At 43.1% G+C, this 24341-nt stretch overlaps 1 protein-coding gene across 1 annotated transcript in view; it reads right to left on the bottom strand.

Annotated features, from left to right (window-relative positions):
• Positions 1 to 2953: 2953 nt before the first annotated feature.
• LOC100170611 (A.superbus venom factor 1) overlaps positions 2954 to 24341 on the bottom strand; it is a 37306-nt gene continuing 15918 nt past the window's right edge. The window contains exons 16-42 of the mRNA XM_002940050.5: positions 22949 to 23078; positions 22536 to 22604; positions 21836 to 22051; positions 20987 to 21125; positions 19559 to 19644; positions 18796 to 18935; positions 17834 to 18046; positions 17661 to 17721; positions 16468 to 16557; positions 15884 to 16087; positions 14105 to 14180; positions 13836 to 13992; positions 13457 to 13552; positions 12083 to 12233; positions 9865 to 10028; positions 9621 to 9779; positions 9069 to 9128; positions 8323 to 8413; positions 8131 to 8182; positions 7929 to 8016; positions 7471 to 7560; positions 7256 to 7361; positions 7047 to 7136; positions 4565 to 4651; positions 4320 to 4403; positions 3918 to 4053; positions 2954 to 3527 (exon numbers count right to left, since the gene is read on the bottom strand). Of these exons, the coding sequence (XP_002940096.3) occupies positions 3389 to 3527; positions 3918 to 4053; positions 4320 to 4403; positions 4565 to 4651; positions 7047 to 7136; positions 7256 to 7361; positions 7471 to 7560; positions 7929 to 8016; positions 8131 to 8182; positions 8323 to 8413; positions 9069 to 9128; positions 9621 to 9779; positions 9865 to 10028; positions 12083 to 12233; positions 13457 to 13552; positions 13836 to 13992; positions 14105 to 14180; positions 15884 to 16087; positions 16468 to 16557; positions 17661 to 17721; positions 17834 to 18046; positions 18796 to 18935; positions 19559 to 19644; positions 20987 to 21125; positions 21836 to 22051; positions 22536 to 22604; positions 22949 to 23078 (3174 nt within the window). The 3' untranslated portion in view covers positions 2954 to 3388. The remainder of the gene's footprint in view (positions 3528 to 3917; positions 4054 to 4319; positions 4404 to 4564; positions 4652 to 7046; positions 7137 to 7255; positions 7362 to 7470; positions 7561 to 7928; positions 8017 to 8130; positions 8183 to 8322; positions 8414 to 9068; positions 9129 to 9620; positions 9780 to 9864; positions 10029 to 12082; positions 12234 to 13456; positions 13553 to 13835; positions 13993 to 14104; positions 14181 to 15883; positions 16088 to 16467; positions 16558 to 17660; positions 17722 to 17833; positions 18047 to 18795; positions 18936 to 19558; positions 19645 to 20986; positions 21126 to 21835; positions 22052 to 22535; positions 22605 to 22948; positions 23079 to 24341) is intronic.

The following is a 24341-nucleotide window of genomic DNA, read 5'->3' as shown; positions in this document are numbered from 1 at the left end:
TGGGATCAAGTACAGGTACTGTTTTATTATTACAGAGAAAAGGGAATCATTTAACCATGAAATAAACCCAATAGGGCTGTTCTGCCCCCAATAAGGGGTAATTATATCTTAGTTGGGATCAAGTACAGGTACTGTTTTATTATTACAGAGAAAAGGGAATCATTTAACCATTAAATAAACCCAATAGGGCTGTTCTGCCCCGATAAGGAGTAATTATATCTTAGTTGGGATCGTGTTTTATTATTACAGAGAAAAAGAAAACTATTATTAAAAATGTGAATTATTTGATTAAAATGGAGTCTATGGGAGATGGCCTTTCTGTAATTCGTAACTGGATAATGGGTTTCCGGATAAAGGGTCCGATACCTGTATCATGATATGTTATTGCCAGGAGCTATCCACATGCTTTTGTTTTTTGTATCCACATGCTTTTGTTTTTTATTTACCAGTTCCCTGGGCAAGGCTGGTGGGTTGGCAGGAAGGGTCTTCCCAGGCAGGCAGTCTTCCAAAGTGCAAGTAGGCAGCAGGAGAACAAGATACAAAGGGGGTTCATCAAGGAGTGAGCATGTAAAAACAGCCCTGTATAGGGGAACAGCAGTCACGCAAACTCCTGCGAGATTACCGATTGAACCCTGTACCCCATTGCCTACAAGGATGTCAGTCAGATTCCAAACCCAGACGTCACGTGCCTAGTGACAAGCACCTCTACCCAATTATAGCTTGACTGCGGTTCCCCATTGGCTCCAAGGATGTCAGTCAAGTTCTAAACCCGGACGTGACGTGTATTGTAACATATTCCACTACCAGCAGGTGGAGCACTTTTGATGGGATTGTAAATTTTACGATCTGTGGCAGGGAAGCGGTTAACAGACATGGGATGGAGCTTAGGGTGCCTGTTGAACCATCCTGGAAGATTTGGAATTTCCACCCACCTGTGAATCACTTGAAGCTGTTACCTCCTTCTGCTCTTAGGCGATGACCACCATGAAGCTCAAGGAAGTGACCAGAAGCAGAAGCTGGAGATTTATACTTAGGGGCATTGCTGCAAAATGGCCCTCTCCTTCTTAATATAAACCATGTCCATTCTACCTCCAACGTTGTTTTGTAACAGGACCCTCAATAAAACCAAGATACGATGGTTCCTCCAAAGGAGGAGCCTTAGCGTTTTAAGAAGCATTCCTCCAAGGAGCACCCAGGGTGACTAACTGCTGCCCTCCCGGGCAAACAACTTGCTAATGATACATTATTTAGCTCTGTTGACCTCAAATCTATCATGAGTTATAACCATACATTCCTTCATGGTTAGCTTTTGTCATTGACCAGTTCCTCCTGAACTTCTATAGTAATAACTCCTTCCAATTAAAGAACCATGATGGGTCAAGAGCTCCATCTGCTGGGCAAAACACAGCAATAGTGATGAGCAAATTTTTTTACAGCCTTATCTACCTCCACCTAGTTCTTATTCAATAGGGGGTGGAGCGCAGATTCCAACTTGTTCTTGGGTAGGAAAGTTCTTGTTTCTGAGGGTAAAAGAGTGCAAAAGGCATAGGCTAGGGTTTATGGGTGACGTGTGGAGGTGCCAAAGAGGACATAGTGTCACAAAGAGTATATCTAGAATAGAAGATAGGTTTTCCCTTCAATTCTCAGCCTTAAGGACCTTCACACTGGGCTTTTGGATGTTTCTTTGAGTACCAATAGGTATTTTGTACAACTCTGTATCTTATATCACCCTCAAGCTTGAGGAGGAATGTGTGTCCAGAGCTTCAGGTAGTGTAGACTATGATACCTATATATGTCATTTTATTTATATAGTGCTACAGTTAATTAGTAGAAGAAACAGGGGTAGTTACACTATTAAATACCAGATTGCCTGGCCTAGTGAGCTACGGTCGGCCGGAGCAAAGCAAGAACTCAATGTTAGTTACTCTAGTACCATCAGGTAGATAGAGCTAGAAAACAGGGAATGAGGAGCCAACCTTGCAGGATTAGTGTTGATGTCAGTTTTAGATGTTTGCCTGGAGGTACAGAAAGAAGGACCTCATACGAAGATGGAGGGAGGATGTAGAACCAGAGCCTAGGACATAAGGTCAAAGGGATGGTATCAGGGAAAGACAAGTAGTCAGTATTAGGGTTGTTGTTCCCAGGGTGATGTCTTGTATTAGCACTAGTTAGGCTTGTCTAGCTCAGTATCCTACTCAACCAAGGAAAGACAATAGATTTAGTATCCTGGTAATATCCACCAAGTGTTCCCAGGGAATCCCGGTCAGATTATTTGAGAGTCTGCCCTGTAGGAGCACAGGTAGGGATCCCTGTGACTACTTATTACTCCTGCCTTTGCCTAATATACCTGTTGCAGTGTATTTTCCTGTTGCCTATTGCCATGTATTGCTAAGAACCACCATCACCCAAAAGTCACTAGGGTGTCCTTGATGGACCTCTAGCAACTGCAGGTAATTCTGAACAACGCTGATAGTGGACATACAGCTTCTATTTCCAATATATAAGGCAGCCCTTAGATGTGCAAGTGTAAAGGTGCCCATACACGGGCCAATTCTACCTGCCGATATGGGTCCCTTAGACCGATTCAGCAGCTAATATGCCTGTGTATGGGCACTATCGACGGGCCTGCCCGACCAACATCTGGGCTGAAATCGGAGAGACCTCGATCAGGCAGGTTAAAAAATCTAGTCGGATCGGGGACCGCATCGGCTCGTTGTTGCGGTCCCTGGACCAACTTTTTCTATACTCTTCGATCGAATTAGCCTGGATTCTCCTGATATCGCCCACCTGTTGGTGGGGGATATTGGGAGAAGATCCACTCGCTTGGCGACATCGCCACTGAGCGGATCTGAAGGTGTATGGAAACCTTAAGACTGAATTTTCCCATCTTTACCTTAGGTGCAAAATTGGCCTGGTCCAGCACAGAGAGCAAATATACAGTCAACTTAGCGTGTTTCATGGAGAATGCAAGGCTTGAGGGGAATGGGGAGTCTGTGACCTACTGGGACAGACTTGCACTGGTTTATTGATTGGTTTCATACAAAGTAAACAACGGGCAATAAAAGGCAAAGGGAGATGAATAGAGGGCCCTGCCCTCACAGGTTCATGGTCCGCAAGCATGGGGGAAATGTGGTCTTGCCTGGGCAACAGAGAGGGTTCATCTAGCACAGTGGTTCTCAACCTTTCTAATGACTAAGACCATCGGAAATATGTGTTTTCCCCCCAAAGGGGTTCCGACCCACGGGTTGAGAACCGCTGATCTAGATATATACAGAGACGGTTTATTTTGTCTTTATAGAAATAGAAATAAGTTGATCTGCTGGCAAAATGGTCTTGGTTCTGATCCAAGGCGACACAGGAGAGGAGCAGCTTTCAGCCCAGCGAAGGCTCAGTTGGTGCAGCCGACCAGCGTCAGTTCATCTATAAACTTGGAGATTTCCTCACACAACTTGGTTTGTGTTGTGATACATTCCTTGCCAGTGGGCACCTCTTCTATCCACGTGTCGCCACTGATCACGTAGGCTTTCCTGGGTAAAGGAATGTGGCATGGGGTTAGCCGACTGTATATATTAAGGGATATCATTATGAGGAACGTGAGCCTCATAATAAAGGATGGGCGTGTTCTTCTAATTCAGTGGTTCTCTACCTTCCTAACGCCGCGGCCCTTTAATACAGTTCCTCATGTTGTGGTGACCCCCAACCATAAAATTATTCCTAAGACCATCAGAAATATGTGTTTTCCGATGGTCTTAGGTCTCAACCCACTGGTTGAGAACCGCTGTTCTAATGTCTGCCTTCTATGGTTGGTGCCCCACAATGTGTGTGCATGTGGGTATATTAGAGAGAAGGGAGAGGTAGGTGCTCCTAAGATGAATGGGAAGGGGTGGTTTGATTGTTGAGACCAGGACCATACTTACTCATTCTTTACTTCCCATAAGTCAGCGGTTTTGCCCCAGATGAGATATGTACGACCTTCTGTTAGTTTCACAGAATCTCTACAGCTTTGGTGACTAAAGAACTGGCGCTGCTTTCCTTCTGCTGTATCATCAGTGCCTGGGGGAGGATAACATTAGGCCTTAGTATTGGGGAACAGCTTATCCTATCATGAACCCCGACCGTGCCGGCATTGGGAGAAGACATTGACATGCACTTGTAGCCACCAGTCAGTATCTTATATATTTCTTGCTTAAATGGTACCGTGGGCCCAACCCACCCTTTATATTGTTCCCCCTGCCAGAGGCTTGATTCTGCTGCTAAGTGCAGTCCAGAAACATCTAGGGCCCCTCGATTAGGAACGAGAGGTGCAGGAACGGACTTACCCAGCTTCACAATCCTAGTGATGGTCATTATAAAAACATCATACGCCCCATTCGACTCAGTTTTGTCCAGTCTTGTTTCGTACACTGTGAAGGGGCACAACAGGTCATATGACAATATTAGCAGAGAGAGGGTCCAACAGGGGGGACTGCACGGAGACCCTCCCTTAGGACCCTTTGAAACACAACAATTTCAGTGTTGCTTTGCTTTATTCCTCAATTGCTCATAATATGAATCTAAGTCTCACCGTAATCCACTCCGGCTTCACACGCAGACTGCAAGCGCCCGTCCACATCCAGCTTGCCCTTGAATGCGTTCTTGAGATTGCACCTCTCTGGTGAAGAAACATGGGGGCAGGAAAGAGGCATGAGGGGGCTCACCCACAGACCCAAAATATACTATTGCTTTATTATAGGAACATATTAAGTCCCATTATTTATATGAACATTCCTACTGTCACATGATTTATAGGAGCACATCTACAGTAATGTTCTTTATAGGAGCACATCTACAGTGACTTCCTTTATAGGAGCACATCTAAAGTGACTTCCTTTATAGGAGCACATCTACAGTTACTTTCCTTTATAGGAGGACATCTACAGTGACTTTCTTTATAGGAGCACATCTACAGTTACTTTCCTTTATAGGAGCACATCTACAGTGACTTTCTTTATAGGAGCACATCTACAGTTACTTTCCTTTATAGGAGCACATCTACAGTTACTTTCCTTTATAGGAGCACATCTACAGTTACTTTCCTTTATAGGAGCACATCTACAGTTACTTTCCTTTATAGGAGCACATCTACAGTGACTTTCTTTATAGGAGCACATCTACAGTTACTTTCCTTTATAGGAGCACATCTACAGTTACTTTCCTTTATAGGAGCACATCTACAGTTACTTTCCTTTATAGGAGCACATCTACAGTTACTTTCCTTTATAGGAGCACATCTACAGTTACTTTCCTTTATAGGAGCACATCTACAGTGACTTTCTTTATAGGAGCACATCTACAGTTACTTTCCTTTATAGGAGCACATCTACAGTTACTTTCCTTTATAGGAGCACATCTACAGTTACTTTCCTTTATAGGAGCACATCTACAGTGACTTCCTTTATAGGAGCACATCTACAGTCATTTTCTTTATAGGAGCACATCTACAGTTACTTTCCTTTTATAGGAGCACATCTACAGTGATTTCCTTTATAGGAGCACATCTACAGTTACTTTCCTTTATAGGAGCACATCTACAGTCATTTTCTTTATAGGAGCACATCTACAGTGACTTCCTTTATAGGAGCACATCTACAGTTACTTTCCTTTATAGGAGCACATCTACAGTCATTTTCTTTATAGGAGCACATCTAAAGTGACTTCCTTTATAGGAGCACATCTACGGTCATTTTCTTTATAGGAGCACATCTACAGTCATTTTCTTTATAGGAGCACATCTACAGTCATTTTCTTTATAGGAGCACATCTACAGTCATTTTCTTTATAGGAGCACATCTACAGTTACTTTCCTTTATAGGAGCACATCTACAGTTACTTTCCTTTATAGGAGCACATCTACAGTCATTTTCTTTATAGGAGCACATCTACAGTCATTTTCTTTATAGGAGCACATCTACAGTTACTTCCTTTATAGAAGCACATCTACAGCAATGTTCTTTATAGGAGCACATCTACAGTCATTTTCTTTATAGGAGCACATCTACGGTCATTTTCTTTATAGGAGCACATCTACAGTCATTTTCTTTATAGGAGCACATCTACAGTCATTTTCTTTATAGGAGCACATCTACAGTCATTTTCTTTATAGGAGCACATCTACAGTCATTTTCTTTATAGGAGCACATCTACAGTTACTTTCTTTATAGAAGCACATCTGCAGTAATGTTCTTTATAGGAGCACATCTACAGTTACTTTCCTTTATAGGAGCACATCTACAGTTACTTTCCTTTATAGAAGCACATCTACAACAATGTTCTTTATAGAAGCACATCTACAGTCATTTTCTTTATAGGAGCACATCTACAGTTACTTTCCTTTATAGGAGCACATCTACAGTTACTTTCCTTTATAGGAGCACATCTACAGTTACTTTCCTTTATAGAAGCACATCTACAACAATGTTCTTTATAGAAGCACATCTACAGTCATTTTCTTTATAGGAGCACATCCACAGTGACTTTCTTTGTAGGAACACATCCACAGTGGCTTTATTTATAGGAACATATATTCATTCCTAATTGGAACACACCTACTGTTGCTTTCTATATAGGGGCCCATCAACAGTGGCTTTCTCTAAGGCACACATTAACATTTACATGATATATTGGAAGACATCCACAGACACATTCATTATTGGAACCCTCCCTTATAAAGAAATATCTATAGACAGAAGCAGGAGCTTCTGGTGTCTTGTATATTGCCAGCTAAAGCCTATAATATTGACATAATGACCTCAGATGATCTCTGTATTCTAATCATGCATAGACCAAGGGTGGAAGTTCTGTGACAGCTGCATAAATTGTGGTTAGTGACTTCAAACCACTCAAAAAAAATGCTCTTGGGTAAGGCCAAAATTACTTCGTTAAAGTTATCTGTTTAGAGTAATCAGCCCCACTGGATTCCTTTTGCGTGAGCTTTGATTGATCTGTTTTTCTGGTTTTTTATGCTAAATGTACAAACTGAGCTGCCCTACAGATACACAATGCAATACCTGCCACACAGTGACACTCTATTCCTGTGCAGATCCTGCGCAACTGCCCCTGCTCTTCCGTTGGGTGGTAAAACTTAGTGCAGCGATACTCTGCGAGAGGAAGACAAAATGGGAATACTTCAGGTCTTACAACCCAATAAGCCAAAATGATAGCATCCATTTCCCTCCTATCCATGTTTGAATAAAGGAATAAAGGTCTCGGCACCTACCCTGAGTGTAATATTCATACACTGTGACGGCTGCCGGCTGCAGAACTCCAACCTCAAACTTCTGGTGAATCTTGAATTTCAAACATTCATTCTCCGTTCTGGACACCTAGGGTCATCAAAAATGCATGGTAAAAGCTGCCTATGAGGATGCCCGCAGATCCATCGCCAAAGACAAATTGCCCAGTGTTCTTTACTCTATTAGTAAAGTTCCTTACCTTGTCCAAATAAATAATGAGGGAACCTCGTTCTGATCTCTCTTTATCCATCTCGTACTTGGAAATGTATCTTTCCACCCTGTTTGTCAGCTGTAGGAGAGATGAAGGTGCTCAGTGGACATCACCCCGAGCATGCATGCCAATGCTGTCCCTGCTGTCTACAAGCCCCACAACATGCAAAAACTAATCCTTTCTCTCCTGTAATCACGCTCCCTTCCCCGGTAGTTTGTACAGTAGGATCTCACCACCTTGTCTCTACATGGTCCAATGTCCATTTTTGTCCCTGTCTTTCTTACAAAGTCAATGACTATAATAATTGGTAGCCACCAAGTCTTGGCAGTTTCTCTAAGCCCTAGCATGAACACCCCCCCCCCCCCACATTTTCTTTCAGTAGTCTCAATGCCCTCTTTGTCTAGGATAAAAGCCTAAACCTGTTCCCCTTTGGGTCTGTTACTAACCATATCCAGGTCATTTGTGTCTGGTGTGAATCCTGTAAGCATCGCTACATCTACAATGGTCATTGTAGAATCAACAATTCCAAGAAACCTGCAAAGACAAGACCCTGGTGACCCAAGAAAACTAAATGGGGCTAACCGCTCAGCTGACACTCACAGTCAGTGACAACAGACAAGTTACAGCTCAGATATACAGAATACTCACTTCATACAGATGTTCATATACATAGACTTAATGACTCCATGTGGTTTCTTGTCTAAAAGACACAAATAATAATGGTTCCTTTACTCTCCTGTGAGTTTGAGCTACATCCCATAGCACAAGTCACATCTGAAGATATAAAGAGCTGAGTGTGAATCTGTGATTGGAACAAGTACATAAAGAGCAGGTATTTACCATTTGGCACCTCTTGAAGGGAGACAGAGAAGTCAAACTTCTTGCATTCGACTTCATCTTCAGATAGTGGGACATAATACACGCTCATTATCTGCGAGTGGTGAGAAGGTGGTTCATTGTTATGACTATTTTATTACTTGGCACATTCTGCTCCGCTGGCCTGGATGGTGGTATCTTACCTGGAGCGGGTTCTGTAGGTGGTAGAGGGGATATGCACCACTCTACAGGTTGGTGGCAGGGATATAAAAGGCTCTGCAGATTACTAGCAGTGAAATACAATGATCTGCAAGTCCCTGGCAGGTCCCCGGGTTGGCATACCCAAGGCTCTGCAGATAGCTGGCAGTTATACAAAGTGCTCTTTAGGTTGTTTGCAAGGACACAGAGGACCTTCAGATCACTGGTTGGCATACCCAAGGCTCTGCAGATAGCTGGCAGTTATACACAGTGCTCTTTAGGTTGTTTGCAAGGGCACAGAGGACCTTCAGATCACTGGTAGGTATACCCAAGGCTCTGCAGATAGCTGGCAGTTAGACACAGTGCTCTTTAGGTTGTTTGCAAGGATACAGAGGACCTTCAGATCACTGGTTGGCATACCCAAGGCTCTGCAGATAACTGGCAGTTATACACAGTGCTCTTTAGGTTGTTTGCAAGGATACAGAGGACCTTCAGATCACTGGTAGATATACCCAAAGATCTGCAGGTTCCTGGCAGGGTACCTAAACTTCTGCAGAAGGTCTCTTACTTACCGTCATTGTGCCCCTGCCCCTCCCTGTTGCTGTCACTGTAATATTGCCTTCCATTGATGTCTAAAGGAGAAAGAAGTGAGAGTGAAATGAAGACACTTTAGAACACTTACCTTACCTACCAAACTCAGTAAGGAGGAGGAGCAAACATAGAAAATTGTTCCAACTGCCATGATGCCTGAAATTTTCGATTTATGGCTGTTTCCAACCAACCCTGTTCACCAATGACATAAGGCCAAACCCCTAGTCAATGCTATTTTATTTCTTCTTGTAAGTGGGCTATAATAATGCTGGATGGCTTAACTAGATGATAAGGAAAGTTGTAAAAGATGGCAGTAACCGAAAAGTGGAATCTTGTGCAAAGCTGAAACTGCCAGCTGAAACAGTAACTGGCACTAAGGGCAACAGGTACAATGTATAGGAAGAAATGAGTCCCTCAGGCCTCCATAGATTTGCTAGGGAGTCAAGCAAAACTTGAGGAGTAATGAAGTGTCTATCAGAGAACTTGCTCTGGATTGTTCCCCAAGTATCCAAACAGAACTCCTTCATACTCACCTGTTCGCTTCGCCTGACCATGCCATTATCAGAATCAATCCTCCAAGTCAGGGGGGCACTTCTTGTCGGAAGACGGATCTTTACATCCATCTCAACATCATTCATAAGGGGAACATGAATCTGGTATTCTGACAGTGCTTGAAACACCATTATTGTGGCCTGCAAAATGGTCCAAGGCTTTATACACGACCAATGCATAAATCTAAGCTCTGCAACTCAACAACAGGAGCAGAAGAAGACCTACCTGAGTAGAGCCATAGCCTCCACCGTAAAACCTCTGTTCAGCCAGCCACTGGGACACTGGTCCGGCCAAGTGATAATCGCCGAGTTTGAGGAGAGCAAGAAGGGCATATGACGTGGCCTCTATTGAGTAAAGATGAGGGGAGGCATCTGCCCAGTGTGTACCACCTATAAACAAGGAGAACAAGTGAGCATTCTCTAGTTTATGCTGGCTACCTGTCATGGTTAGCTGGGGAAACGTTATTATGGGTATAACAACCCCATTACCATGTTGTAAAAACACACTATTTCATTTCACTTGTTGGGTTTAGTATATTAATTATTTTTGTACACTTTTCAAGAAATGGTCACGGGGCTGGCTGTGACTGTTTCTTAATGGACGTTGGACAGAATGTAACCCATGTTTGGATTTGGATGTTGAAACGCTGAGCCTCAATTACTTTTTATGGTCCTACTTAAATATGAAAAGAGTTCCAGTTGTACATATAAATATATTGGTTGGAACAAAAGACCACATATCTATGGAGGCACAGTTTGGATCCCACATCTTATATAAAGGTGGCCATACACGGGCTGATTCTATTTGCGAATTTCGGTCTCTTAGACCGATCCGGCAGCTAATTGGCCCGTGTATGGGCACTAACGACGGGCCTGCCCGACCGATATCTGGCCTGAAATTGGTCAGATCTTGATCGGGCAGGTTTGAAAATTAGTCGGATTGGGGACCGCATTGGTTCGTTGACTTGCTCCCGAACGAATGGACGCCTATACCCCAGGGCCAAATGACCGATTTAGCCCGATATCGCCTAGCTGTAGGTGGGGATATCGTGAGAAGAGAACGGATCTTAGAGTGTATGGCCATCGTAAGAGCTACTTAATTATCTTCTACGCTATTGCCTCTTTCTTTTAGGTTTTCTTCTAATTTTCCTTATTTTCAGTCCTCATTCTCCCCCTTCTGCCTCTATCACTCATCCTTCTACCCTTCACTTATATACTTTTTTTAGTCTTCTCTTTCTCCTCTCATCCCAGACTCAATTTTTACCTTTCTCTACTTTGTCTGCAATTGTTCTCCACATTCATTTATCCTGTCCTTATTTGATCTCTTTCCCAATCTCGTTTTTCTCTCCACTTTTTACTTTTCTGCTCCATTACTTTTTGCTTCTCTTTTGGTTACTCATTCCCACCATTGCTTCATTCACCCTTTACTCTTTTTGAATCCTCTATATCTTTCTCACCTTTATTCACCTTTCTCCCTTAGAATTCCTTTCCTCTCCTCTGTGCCAACTTTTTACCCCATCTGCTTTGACTTCATTACTCTTTCTAATCCTTCTGTCCCCGCCCTTCTGTCTTCCATATTCACCCATTTGGCTTTCATAATGTTTGGTTCTACAGCTAATAAATATATATCACCATCATCTTTCTGGGGAGCAAGGAACTATTCAGTTGAAAGCTGTCCAAGTTTCCTCTCTAGTGACTTATCAGTGTTTGTTTCTTAGTACCAGCAAAACCAAGAATAAAACCAAGGCTGAAGAGAGGCTGTGGGCACAGGGTTCCAAATAGCTGTGGGTTGCAGAAGGTGCATCTGAAGGCTAGAAGCTTTGGGTTGGGCATAACTGGCACACAATCTGGATATTGACCAAATATAATTCCAACATCTGCAGTGTACAACAATTCACACACAAAAACTCCATGGCACTATACCTTGGGAGAACTGTACCTTGATTTCTTCCATTTTTTTCAAATGGAAGTTTGAATGTGCAATCACTTTCTTTCTGCACATTCCCTTTGTGTCTATGTTACTGGAACAGGTTGCTGTTTCACCCTTCCATTGTCTCAAGCAAGCTGGCCTTAACCTACCCTACTTCACCCTATTGGTTTATTATCTTCAGGAAGGGGTCTGGCCTAACTGACCTGGGTGCATTGGCTGTGCTGTGCATTGGTGCTCAATGGGTTCAGTGGAATTCCCTACCACTCATTTGAACTGAAGAAGCCACTTGCATGAGTCCCGTTGCTTTCAACTAAATTCTACTAGATACTGTCTATCATGACCTGGATGAATGAGAATCTTCATAGGCAATAAATAGAGCTTTCCAAGAGAAGAACTAAGCAAAAGTTCAACAGGACTGAGGGTATAAAAGCTATTTTTAACCCTTTTATACATGTCATTGTAAACTTAAATCATAAAGAAAACTAAATGAAAATCAATATATGATACTATGTACCTTGTGCAAATTTCATCAGATGCTTGTGATTGGGCAATCTCCCAGCAAGAGACAGAGCGTAGGACACGATGCACACGGAATATGGCATTTTCAGTGTCTTGAGCCGAAGTTCCAAGTATTCAACACTTTTATTTGCAGCTCGGCCCAGGTTCTAGAGGGGGGACGGGAGATATTTAGTCATTCTGGGACCACCAGGGAAATTTTTATGCAAAATTAGACAATTTTGAGATATAGACAAATACAGAGCTACATGGAACAGTTCCATAACCGGGCAGGCTGTATAAGGCGGCCTTAAGCTGGCCATGCATAGTCAGTTGCCAATAGAGACTTGATTTGGCCACCCGCAGGCTGGCTCATATTGGCCTGATCTGATCATACAGAGGAACTTACAGGCCCTTTGGATGAGGATCCCATCAACAAGCCAATGTTTTTCTCATTGGACGGGTAAATTAAGCCTACCTGGTTGACATCTGGCTGATTTTTGGTCTTTCGGACAGAGTTGTCAGCTTTTATTGGGCTGTGGGTACTGGCACTTATACCCATCAAAACAATAGTCCTGCTAAGGACAAGTTGCCACGTGTCAGAGCCAACTAAAGGTGGCCATACATGGCTGATTTCAGCTACCAATATCAGTCCTTTAAGGTGGCCATACACGTTAAGATCCCTCCCGATATCCCCACCTACAGGTGGGAGATATCGAGAAAATATAGGCTAATTCAAACAATCAAATTCTAACGGTGGCAATGGCACAGTAGGTTCGGGGATCACATCAATGAGCAGATGTGTTCCTCGATCCGACTAAATCTTTTAACCTGCCCAATCAATATCTGCCCAATTTCAGGCCAGATATCGGTTGTGTATGGCCATCGTTTCTGCCCCTTCATGGGCCGATAATCTGTCCAAGGGACCGATATCGGCAGCTACAATCGGCCCGTGTATGGCCACCTTTAGACCGATTCAGCAGCTGAATCAGGGCTTCAGACGGCCCTCCCCAACTGACATCTGGACTGAAATTGACCAGGTCTCGATTGAGCAGGTTTGAACTTTCTGTCAGATCAGGGACTGCATCTGCTTATTGATGGGGTCTCCGAACCACCATTTTAATTAGAAAGTTTGGCCCTAGGGAATTAGCCCAATATCGCCCACCCGTAGGTGACCATATTGGGAGAAGATCTGCTTGCTTGCTGACCTCACCAAACGAGCAGATCTGAACACCATGGCTCCCAATGGTCCAGATTTTCACGGAACAGTCTTGAGTTGAGTCACCAGAAATGGGATGGGTTTACCAGACAGATGTGTAGGTTTTGCTAAAGAGGACATGGCCTAAACTGTCCCTTTTTTTGAAGGCTTTACAAACATGATTGCGACACTCACTGGCACCTCCTCTTTGCAGTAACTCTGCGCCTCCAGTAATGCAATCAGGACAAATGCAGTAAGAGAAGCATCAGGATCCGTCTGTCCAGACCCGCCCTAAAGGAGAACAATTAGGTTACGGTTAGAAATTATCAAAACCTTTATTATTTGTTTCCTCAGAACTTTTGATTCGGCTTTCAAAAACAGCCCAGCGTATGGCCATCATATTTCTTTCTTCCTTGAGTCTCCACTCTTTCGCTTGTTGAATTATCTCTTAATTATCTTTTCTTCTATGTTCTATAATGCCATCTGGCCACCTTTTCCTAAACAAATGTGCACAGTACTTGCTGAACCTTTTTCCAACTCACGGTCTTTTTGGAACCATCATTTGTCTACTTACAACCATCTCCCCATGAATGACAGGAGCATCTTCTTGGAACATTCCATCGGGCAGTTGCTTCAGCACGAGCCATTTGACGGCTCCACAGACCACATCTTTGTCAATATTAGTCAGCCCTGAGGCCATAGCAAAAACCTTTGCCACGTAAGCTGTCAGCCTTCAAAAGTCAAAGAAATTTCAATTAAAGAAAGGGAAGGTAAAAAAAAAAGGACGGTTGGGAAGAACACAAGGGGGAAGGAAAATATGGCTTCCACCTTACATCTCCTCACCATGTACTACTGGGTCTGTTAGCGAATGCTGCATACGAGTTGTCAGATTTCCGGTACGCCAGCTGTTGGCTATATCCTGCAAAGGCAAAAAATACATAAAGCTGATGTGCCTATTTCATTCACAAGGGGTTCCATCTGTGCAAAGAGGACATCAAAGCAGGCAAGGCTTAGCGAATCAGCTTTCACAATTTACTTTGATTTCGTTTTCAAGCTGTTAGCCTTTTTAAAACTCTAATATAATGAATTATATTAATTTCGCCAGACTACAATTGACGGAAAATTATGTTTGTGAGAAAAGGCTATGCTATGATCCTCTGCCTAGAAGATGAACTTGGTGAGGCATCTTACAGTTCGTTCTATTAGCTTGTAAAACTGATAATATCTTGCAAACCTTCACCAAGCTGGACCAAACTGTAGCAAATGAAAGTACAGGTATGGGATACCTTATCCGGAAACCCGTTATCCAGAAAGCTCCGAATTACAGAAAGCCCGTCTCCCATAGACTCCATTTTAAACAAATAATTCAGAATTTTAAAACTGATTTCCTTTTTCTCTGTAATAATAAAACAGTACCTGTACTTGATCCCAACTAAGATATAATTACCCCTTATTGGGGCAGAACAGCCCTATTGGGTTTATTTAATGGTTAAATGATTCCCTTTTTTCTGTAATAATAAAATTGTACCTGTGCATGATCCCAACTAAGATATAATTACCCCTTATTGGGGGCAGAACAGCCCTATTGGGTTTATTTCATGGTTAAATGATTCCTTTTTCTCTGTAATAATAAAACAGTACCTGTACTTGATCCCAACTAAGATATAATTACCCCTTATTGGGGGCAGAACAGCCCTATTGGGTTTATTTCATGGTTAAATGACTCCCTTTTCTCTGTAATAATAAAACAGTACCTGTACTTGATTCCAACTAAGATATAATTACCCCTTATTGGGGGCAGAACAGCCCTATTGGGTTTATTTCATGGTTAAATGACTCCCTTTTCTCTGTAATAATAAAACAGTACCTGTACTTGATTCCAACTAAGATATAATTACCCCTTATTGGGGGCAGAACAGCCCTATTGGGTTTATTTCATGGTTAAATGATTCCTTTTTCTCTGTAATAATAAAACAGTACCTGTACTTGATCCCAACTAAGATATAATTACCCCTTATTGGGGGCAGAACAGCCCTATTGGGTTTATTTCATGGTTAAATGATTCCCTTTTCTCTGTAATAATAAAACAGTACCTGTACTTGATCCCAACTAAGATATAATTACCCCTTATTGGGGGCAGAACAGCCCTATTGGGTTTATTTAATGGTTAAATGATTCCCTTTTCTCTGTAATAATAAAACAGTACCTGTACTTGATCCCAACTAAGATATAATTACCCCTTATTGGATGCAAAACAATCCTATTGGGTTTAATTAATGTTTAATTGATTTTTTAGTAGACTAATGGTATGGAGATCCAAATTACGGAAAGACCCCTTATCTGGAATACCCTTGGTCCAAGCATTGTGTATAACGGGTCCTATACCTGTATTAGATCTTTGGCAGGAGAAGACCATATCAGTACATTAAGTCCATTTGGAACGGTGCCAAATTATAGGAAAGTTCCCTATTAATATTATATAAGAGTAAAAAGTGGAAAATGGAGAGGAAAAATCAAACTTCGACAGACAGAATAAGTATCTGCTAGATGTAGTAGCTTTATCACCTATATTTCTAGCAAAATAAAGATAGAACCTTGCTTTTTTGTCCATGGCATTCTTACCTTTTTTAATGGTATTGATAGCTTTTTCTCTGAGCTCCAACCCAACTCTGTCCCACTGGCCAATGGTGTCCAGGTAGCGCGTGGCAATCACGCTTGGGGTCATGCTCATCATATTTTGCTCTCCGCATCCAGATGGCACCATAATCAGATGATGTAGCTTTGAGCCATCAATGGAATTCTCAAGTGTTTCGGCCACAAGGTTTCCTGTGATGGTCCCACATGAAAAGTATAGTTATCTGGGAATTTATTTGCCGTGAAATTGAATTCCTGTCTCTATTTCTCATACTCTATCTTGTGTCTATTTTTCTCTTACTGTCATTATGCCCTGGAAGGGACAACCTTGGTGTTTAATAGAGGCCTCCTGTCTGGTGTTTTAGGGTCTATCAATTTAGCATGAGGAACATCTTCAGATGTTCTGAAGATGAGGAACATCTTCACAAAACAGCATGATACAAACAATATTTACAGACTAGTCCCATGGTTTTCTGCATCTGGCACCACTGTTCTAGATAAATTACACTGTGGACTTATTTATCCCATCTCTTGGTATCACCTCATTGTTTTGAAACAAACATGGTCCTTACCGGTGACGCTGACATAGGTCACAGGATCACTCTTGGGCACTATATCATTGCGCGGAGCAAGATTAATGAATTCTGTCTGCTTCCCAGAATCTGTTGATGGTCAAAAGGCAAAAAAAGGTTTTGAGGTATTTCAGGACTGAAGTAGATGGAAAGGACAGAGAAGAAGACATCTTGGCATTTTCGGATGTTCACAAAAGCATTTAATTCATCAAATGCAGCTACTTGTATCCATTAATTTACATTATGGATAGTGGATATTTTGTTGATGTATGCTAGACCAAAACTAGACACCTTGCAGTCGGCTCAATGATCAGATGAGGTAATGTATATAGGCCAATAGATATTTAGACTGACCAGCCCAGAATATGGCTTTCAGTTGAGCAAGATGATAATTTTGGGCCCACAAACTAAACAATAAAGTTGCCAATTGCAAACTGCTCTACTACATCAGCCCATGAACGGCCATCTTAAACTGCAAACAACTTAGCATGGGGGACACAGTAAATGCCTCTTGAAGAGGCAAGAACAGGCATAGCATCGTTACGAAGACCCTGGACAGATGTGGAAGAGCACTAAGGAGCGCAAAAGTTTTTCCCTCCTGGATACAGTGCTGCTTAATGCAGACGGCATTGTTTTCATGGGTCAAAGGTAGGTGTCTGTGCACACCATATATCGCAGGGGTGGGCAAACTTTTTGGCTCAGGGGGCCACATTGGCTTACCGGTGGGCCGGGCCATCATTACGCCGTTTCCGCCCGTCAGTCCCCAAATGCCAAGTCTCGCTTGATGAGACCTGCAGAGCCGGCAGGCCGGATTAAACAGACCAAGGGGTTGGAGGTGGCCCACGTGCCGTAGTTTGCCCACCCCTTATATATCGGGATGCTTTATGCAGCATGTGGTGTTCAAGCAACAGAAGTTGTTAAGAGTGTGTCTCCATAACTTTACTGTAATACAGTAATATTCCTAGAGACAATAGTAATTATGGCGATGAGTGTAACTGTTACTAAAGCAATTACTGGGTAACCAGAGAAAAACCTCGAGGAACTCTCATTTAGAGCAAAGTTGAATGGGGACTAATGTGCTCTCAGAGGTAGGCAACCACCCTTGGTTTCTCTGCTCTACAGTTCATTGAAAAAATGTAATAAATGGGTCCCCTGGGGTCATTGCAGGAATCTCAAACTGAACAATCACCTACCTGATCCTAAGGGGTCCAGGATGATGCTCTGGATGGTTTTAAAGATCTTCATCCCTTCTGGCTGTTTCAAAAGAGAAGAAATGTTCAACTTAAACATGTGTCGATGGACAACAGTAGGACACTCAGAAGCTGACACTCTAGTCCTAAACTTGATACGGGTGTCCGCCACTTACCACAACCTTCAGCTTTTTCATCACGCCATCGTCAAATCCTGTGTTTTTCACTGAAGCCTTAACTTCCACCTGTAGATCAGTAGCCACCAACGGCACAATGACAAACGGAATTACGGCAATGGCACCGGGTCCCATCTTCACCACCTGGCGATACGTACTTTCCTTTGTGGCTGAGCTGCACATATCCTGGTTATACAGGAGGTCCACCCGCACCTACCAGAAGTACCAGCAGAAAACCGATTAAATGTTCCATTGAAACTATTTTATTAGGGTGATATTAGGGTTTCTGGGTGATATCACCGCACTATCATTGTGATCATTAGTGATGAGTGAATCTTTCAAAAGATTCACGAAATGGTGAAAACTTTGCGAAACGGCAAAAATGTAGCACAGAAAAAAACTGACGCCCACGACTATTCTTGCAAAATATTTGGACGCGCGACTATTCTTTTGACACCCACAACTATTTTTGCAACAATTTTTTGACGCGCGAATATTCTTTTGACACCCGCAACTATTCTTGCAACAACCTTTGGACTCGCAACTATTCTTTTAACACCCGCAACTATTCTTGCAACAACCTTTGGACTCGCAACTATTCTTTTGACACCCGTGACTATTCTTGGGACAATTTTTGGACACGCGACTATTCTTTTGGCACCTGCGACTATTCTTGCAACAATTTTTGGACTAGCAACTATTCTTTTGACACCTGTGACTATTCTTGCGACAATTTTTGGACGTGCAACTATTCTTGCAACAATTTTTGGACACGCAGCTATTATTTTGATGCCTGCAACAATTTTTGGACGCGCAGCAATTCTTTCCGTGGCAAATTTTTTCATCCGTTTCGTGAAACAATCCGCCAATGGCAAAACGTGGAAATTGGCCGCAAATTCATGCCTGGCGAAACATTTCGCCAATCGCTAGCGATCATACATCTCCAATCCGGTCATATTTACCTCAATGTCTTCCTCTATATAGCTGTATAGGACAGCACGGATCTCTACTTGCTCATTACGCACCACGGAATATGGAAGCCTAAGATCGATGAAGAATGGTTTCTTCACCGTGAGTTCGTATGGCTGAGCAACACAGATACCTGTAGAGAGGCAAAGAAGGGCACTAAGGATCAATAGACACTGAGATCCCTCAAAAGTCATCTGCTATAGATTGCACATCCCCCATTCACATTCATGGAAAGATGCTGTGAGCAGGGTAACCTGGTGCCTACCAATATTTTTATTTTTACTACTAGATTACAAGAGCTGAAAAACCCATCTTCTTTATTCTATACACTGAGGAAGATCATTAAGCACACTTGCTTTATTATAATACCCGATAGGACCCACACTCTCACCTTTCTATTATTGATATACTTTTTTCGGGATTGGTCTTTGCAAGTGAACTAACCAGTTCCTTATTTTCTATTTTTGCCTTTTTGATAGCTGCTTTATAACAGATAATATTGATAGGGCCTACATGACGTCTGTCCCCTCTGATTATTTTCTTCTTCATCCTTGCTATTATTATTATTTACATGTATTTTAAAAGAACCAACATATTCTTTATCTCATTCTTTACATCTGGGATAAGCCACGTGTGTTGCTGCTTCAATCTTTTGCATTAAGACACATCAGGAACAACCATGTTTTTAGCTTAGAACATGATACCGACCATGTTCCCGATCTGGATGTATTATTATGAAACGTTCCTAAATAGTACCTTTAGTAGGAGACATGCTGACAGCCAGGAACTCCCAAGTGGTGATTGATTCTGGCAGTGGGGGAGATATAATTTTGGACGCCCAGCTGAAAGATGAACACAAGTGAGAAGGGCAAATACAACACAACAGTCCAGGTAACTGGCAAAAAGAAACTAAAGGAGGCCTAGACGGACCGACTGTAGCTGCCGATATTATTCCCTTGGAATGATTTGACAGCTTATTGGCCGTGTAGGGGCAGGAAGGAGCGGCCTGAAATTGCCCAGATATTGATCGGCAGGTTAAAAGATTGAGTCGGATCGAATTATAATGGCGGCAATGGGGCAGTCAGTTTGGGGACTGCATCAACAAGCCGATGCGGTCCCTGAACCGACTGCCCCATTGCTGCCACTATAATTCGATCGTTTGGCCCCAGGGCCAAACAATCGAATTAGCCTACATTTTCCCCAATATCGCCCACCCGTAGGTGGGGATATTGGGAGAAGATCTGCTCGCTTGGCGACCTCGCCAAGCGAGTGGATCTTCATGTGTATGGGCACCATGTGATTCCTGGCAGCCATGTTGAGCATGTTCTAAATGTATTTCAGGAGAAGAGGGGAAACACATAGTTATATCCAGAGACATCACAGTCCAGGAGAGTGGTTTATGGGAGATTTTTGGCCCCAACCAGACCCCATTGCCTCCTACCATGGCATTAACACCGCAAACATGTCCCCAACTCAGCCTCCACCAGTATAGAAATCTGGCAGAGCTGCCCTGTAGATCTGACAGATGCATGTCTCCTGTAGAAGGATTTGGATTCAGCTGAAGTGCCTGGCCAAGCCAACTGTCATTTGGGGTGGGGCTATGATGTAAGGAAAGGGGAAATGGGAGTAGTGGGTGGGGTTACAGGTGGAGCAGAGGTGGGCCCATAGTTATAAATGGTGATCGGCAGCAAAGAGGGTCATGGAATGAAGAGATTTATAGGCCATTCCGGAATTATTTTGTGCTTTGTTCACCAGCTCTCCAGTTTGTAATTTGAGCAACTATCTGGTTGCTAGGGTTCAAATTACCCTAGCAACCAAGGAGCGGTGTGAGTGAGACTTTGGAATATGAATAGGAGTGGGCTGAATAGAAAGAAAAGTAATAAAATATAACAATAACAATAAAACTGTAGCCTCACAGAACAACAGGTTTTTTGGCTGCCGGGGTCAGTGACCCCCATTTGGAAGAAAAGGGCAAATAATTCAGAAAATATAAAAAATGAAGACCAATTGAAAAGTTGCTAAGAAATGCCCATTCTATAATATACTAAAAGTTAATCTGAAGGTGAACTACTCTTTTAAGTTGGAGGTGATGGAAGCGGGTAGAATGAAAAGCTCAGGTGTCCATTTTGGGGCCGGAAACAGAAAGGAAAATGGCTGCTTCAGTGCAGTAGGGAGAATACGTACCCAGTGTGGTCTGCCCGGGGCGGCAGTACTTCTACCCTCCATAGCCAGCTCTCAGAGAATATGGTACGGGAGCTGATGTCTTTGATATCCATGTAGGAATCCATATCATCCTGGCTTTCTCCGGCAGAGGTTGCATGGACTGGGAGAAGGAAGGAACAGGGAAATAAAATGTATATGGAAGGAATAAGAAAACCTATGGATCTGCTGATGCTGCTGGACTACAATGCCCATCATTTTAAAAGGTAAAAACTAAGTAAGCTTTATCAGAAAGCCATAAGCACTCACAGAAACAAGGCTCTGAGTCCTCTATCAAAAGAAACACAGGATTTATTTTCTTCTTTTATGCACAGACTCTGTGTCAGACTCTCAGAAAAATCCTTCAGGGCACGGCACGAGTCTGCTCAGTTTGTACCTCTCTCCCCCTCCCTTTTCCTCCTCCCCCTCCCTTTTCCTCCTCCCATCAGAATTCACTCCCCCTCCCATCAGAATTTGCTACCAGCCAGAGCTGCAGCAGGAAGCTACTGAGACCAAGCTGAAATGGCAGCTGCTATCTTAAACAGACAGAGGGAGCTTCTAGGGCTGTTACTCAGGTATGGTAAAGGTTTCTGCAGAATATATATAGGGTTCTAGGTGGCACTAATGTTGCAAATTTATTGGCAATAAATTGCCAAAATGACTTTCCTTCTCCTCAAATGGGATTCTGGGAGTTGCCAGGTAGTGGCTGGTATGTTTCCTATAGGACCCTGGAACTTGATGTGTAAATGAGCACATGTTGATAAGACACGCCCCTAATGCCACAGCTATGCTTAGCCACACCCCCATTCTGCCAGTCTCCTCCCACATACTTACTGAATGAGGTTATACTTGGCCTTCTTTTGGGTCCCCTGGAGCCTCCTCTGACTGGCGGCGATTCATAAATAAACTTGCAGCATTCGAGGAATATGGCAGAGCAGTCGCCAGCCTCCAGCACATACTGGGCCCGTCTCTGGCAGGAATATCCCATGGGATTCTCCAGCATTCCCTCCTCACAGCAGCGCCGCAGCCGCAAATCCTTGTACTCCTGAACTGGGGTGGGAAACAGTGTCTTGGATTCAGCAACTCACACAGTGTGCAAATAATAACAGGGGGGATAAATACATTAATAAAGTCTCATTATCCCTTATAATACATGAGTGATACTCAGAGTTCCCTGTATAACTCAGCCTGCAGCCTTGTGCCTTTATATGGGGGGCACAGAACCCCTCAGTGACTGCTAATATCCTTATCATTTACAGTAGGGGGTACATTATCCCTTATAATACATGAGTGATACTCAGAGTTCCCTGTATAACTCAGCCTGCAGCCTTGTGCCTTTATATGGGCACAGAACCCCTCAGTGACTGCTAATATCCTTATCATTTACAGTAGGGGGTACATTATCCCTTATAATACATGAGTGATACTCAGAGTTCCCTGTATAACTCAGCCTGCAGCCTTGTGCCTTATTATTCCTATAGAGTTGTAATAGGGGATATTAATATATTACAGAGAAAATAACAGCTATAAATACCTTTCTTTGCCTTTAGTCCAGTCAGGGGGACGGAGCGACGCTTCCTTTGACCCTGGGAGCAGCGGAGTTCTGCAGAGGCAGATCATTGGGTCATAAATAATTTTAAATTCCCCATAAAACTCTTAATTTATTAATAAATAAATCATAATGACATTGCGATGTTACGGGTTATTATCAACGAGCCCTACTAAGTTTGTCCAGGAGCAGTAACCCATAGCAACCAATCAGCAGGTAACATTTACTGATCACCTGTTGAAAAACAAACATCTGATTGGTCGCTATGGGTTACTGCTCCTGGGCAAACTTAGTGCTTTTTATTACATATGAGGGATAGATAAGAAGCCACTGGCTTTTGGTTTCTTGCTGGGGAGAATACATTGACATATCATCAGTAGATCCCATCACCTTCTCACCTTGTCTAATGGGATTATTAAGGCCAATGTTGGTCACTACAGAAAGTCCAGCGTCGGTAAACACGGCTGCGTTATCACTTCCCCCACCGATGGTACAGCCCAGGTCGCTTGCTTCCAGCTCCTTCCAAATCTGTAGAGACCCACATGACAGCAAGTTGAACATTGTGTTACTGTTCCTATTGGAGGGGGCAGTTGGTTCTACTCTTTGGATGGCGATCTAGTGCCCTGATTGGTGGCCTGGTCAAGCCATGTAGAGTTTTACATGGCTAAAAGAAACTATGGACTGAAATGGCATAATTCAGACGTGCCCATATGCCCATTGCCCTGTTCATTACCTGCCAAGGTCTGGTAAGCGTGGATCTGGGTGAGCCTACTGAAGTCTAATGATCTACTAAGTGCCCCAGAACGTGCTTTACACAATGTACCTCATTAGATCAGTGGAATTCATTGTCATACTAGTGCACTAAAAACCAAACTAGCCTCAATGCCCCAATACAGTATCAATATAGCCCAGTGATCCCCAACCAGTGCCTCGGGGGCAACATGTTGCTCTCCCCCTTTGATGTTGCTCCGAGTGGCCATTTTAAAATTTCTGGCTTGGAGGCAAGTTTTGGAAGCACCGAGACACAGTTTTACTCCAAGCAGAGCCTCCTGAAGACCAGCAGTCCCCATGGGGCTACCAAATAGCCAATCACAGCCCTTATTTGGCATCCCCCAAAGAACTTTTCTCATGCTTGTGTGGCTCCCCAACACTATTTACATCTGAGTGTGGTTCACGAGTAAAAAAAAGTTGGGGATCCCAGATATAACCTATAGCTTGATTCCCACGGTCCACCATCCCCCAATACAGTATCAATATAGCCCAGTGATCCCCAACCAGTGCCTCGGGGGCAACATGTTGCTCTTCCCCTTTGATGTTGCTCTCAGTGGCCATTTTAAAATTTCTGGCTTGGAGGCAAGTTTTGGAAGCCCCAAAACACAGTTTTACTCCAAGCAGAGCCTCCTGCAGGCCAGCAGCCCACATTGGGCTACCAAATAGCCAATCACAGCCCTTCTTTGGCACCCTCAAGGAACTTTTTTCATGCTTGTGTGGCTCACCGACACTATTTACGTCTGAATGTGGCTCATGATTATAAAAAGGTTGGGGATCCCAAATATACCCTATAGCTTGATTCCCACTGCCCACCATCCCCCCAATAAAGTATCACCTCACTGTGCTGTATTACAAGACCCCTATAGCCCCTTATGACTTAATACTGTGCCCCCAATACAGTCCCTACTCAGATTGCCACGTCCGAATACAAATTCCTTCAAAAGACTCTGTGTCCCAGTGCAGTGCCCCCAGAACCACTGTACCCCAACATAGTTGCTCTATAGAAATATCTTACACTGC

This window comes from Xenopus tropicalis, chromosome 3, assembly GCF_000004195.4.
Source record: "Xenopus tropicalis strain Nigerian chromosome 3, UCB_Xtro_10.0, whole genome shotgun sequence".
Taxonomy (NCBI): Eukaryota; Metazoa; Chordata; class Amphibia; order Anura; family Pipidae; genus Xenopus; species Xenopus tropicalis.
Note: the sequence above shows the minus strand (reverse complement) of the source record. Positions and strands in the feature narration are given on the sequence as shown.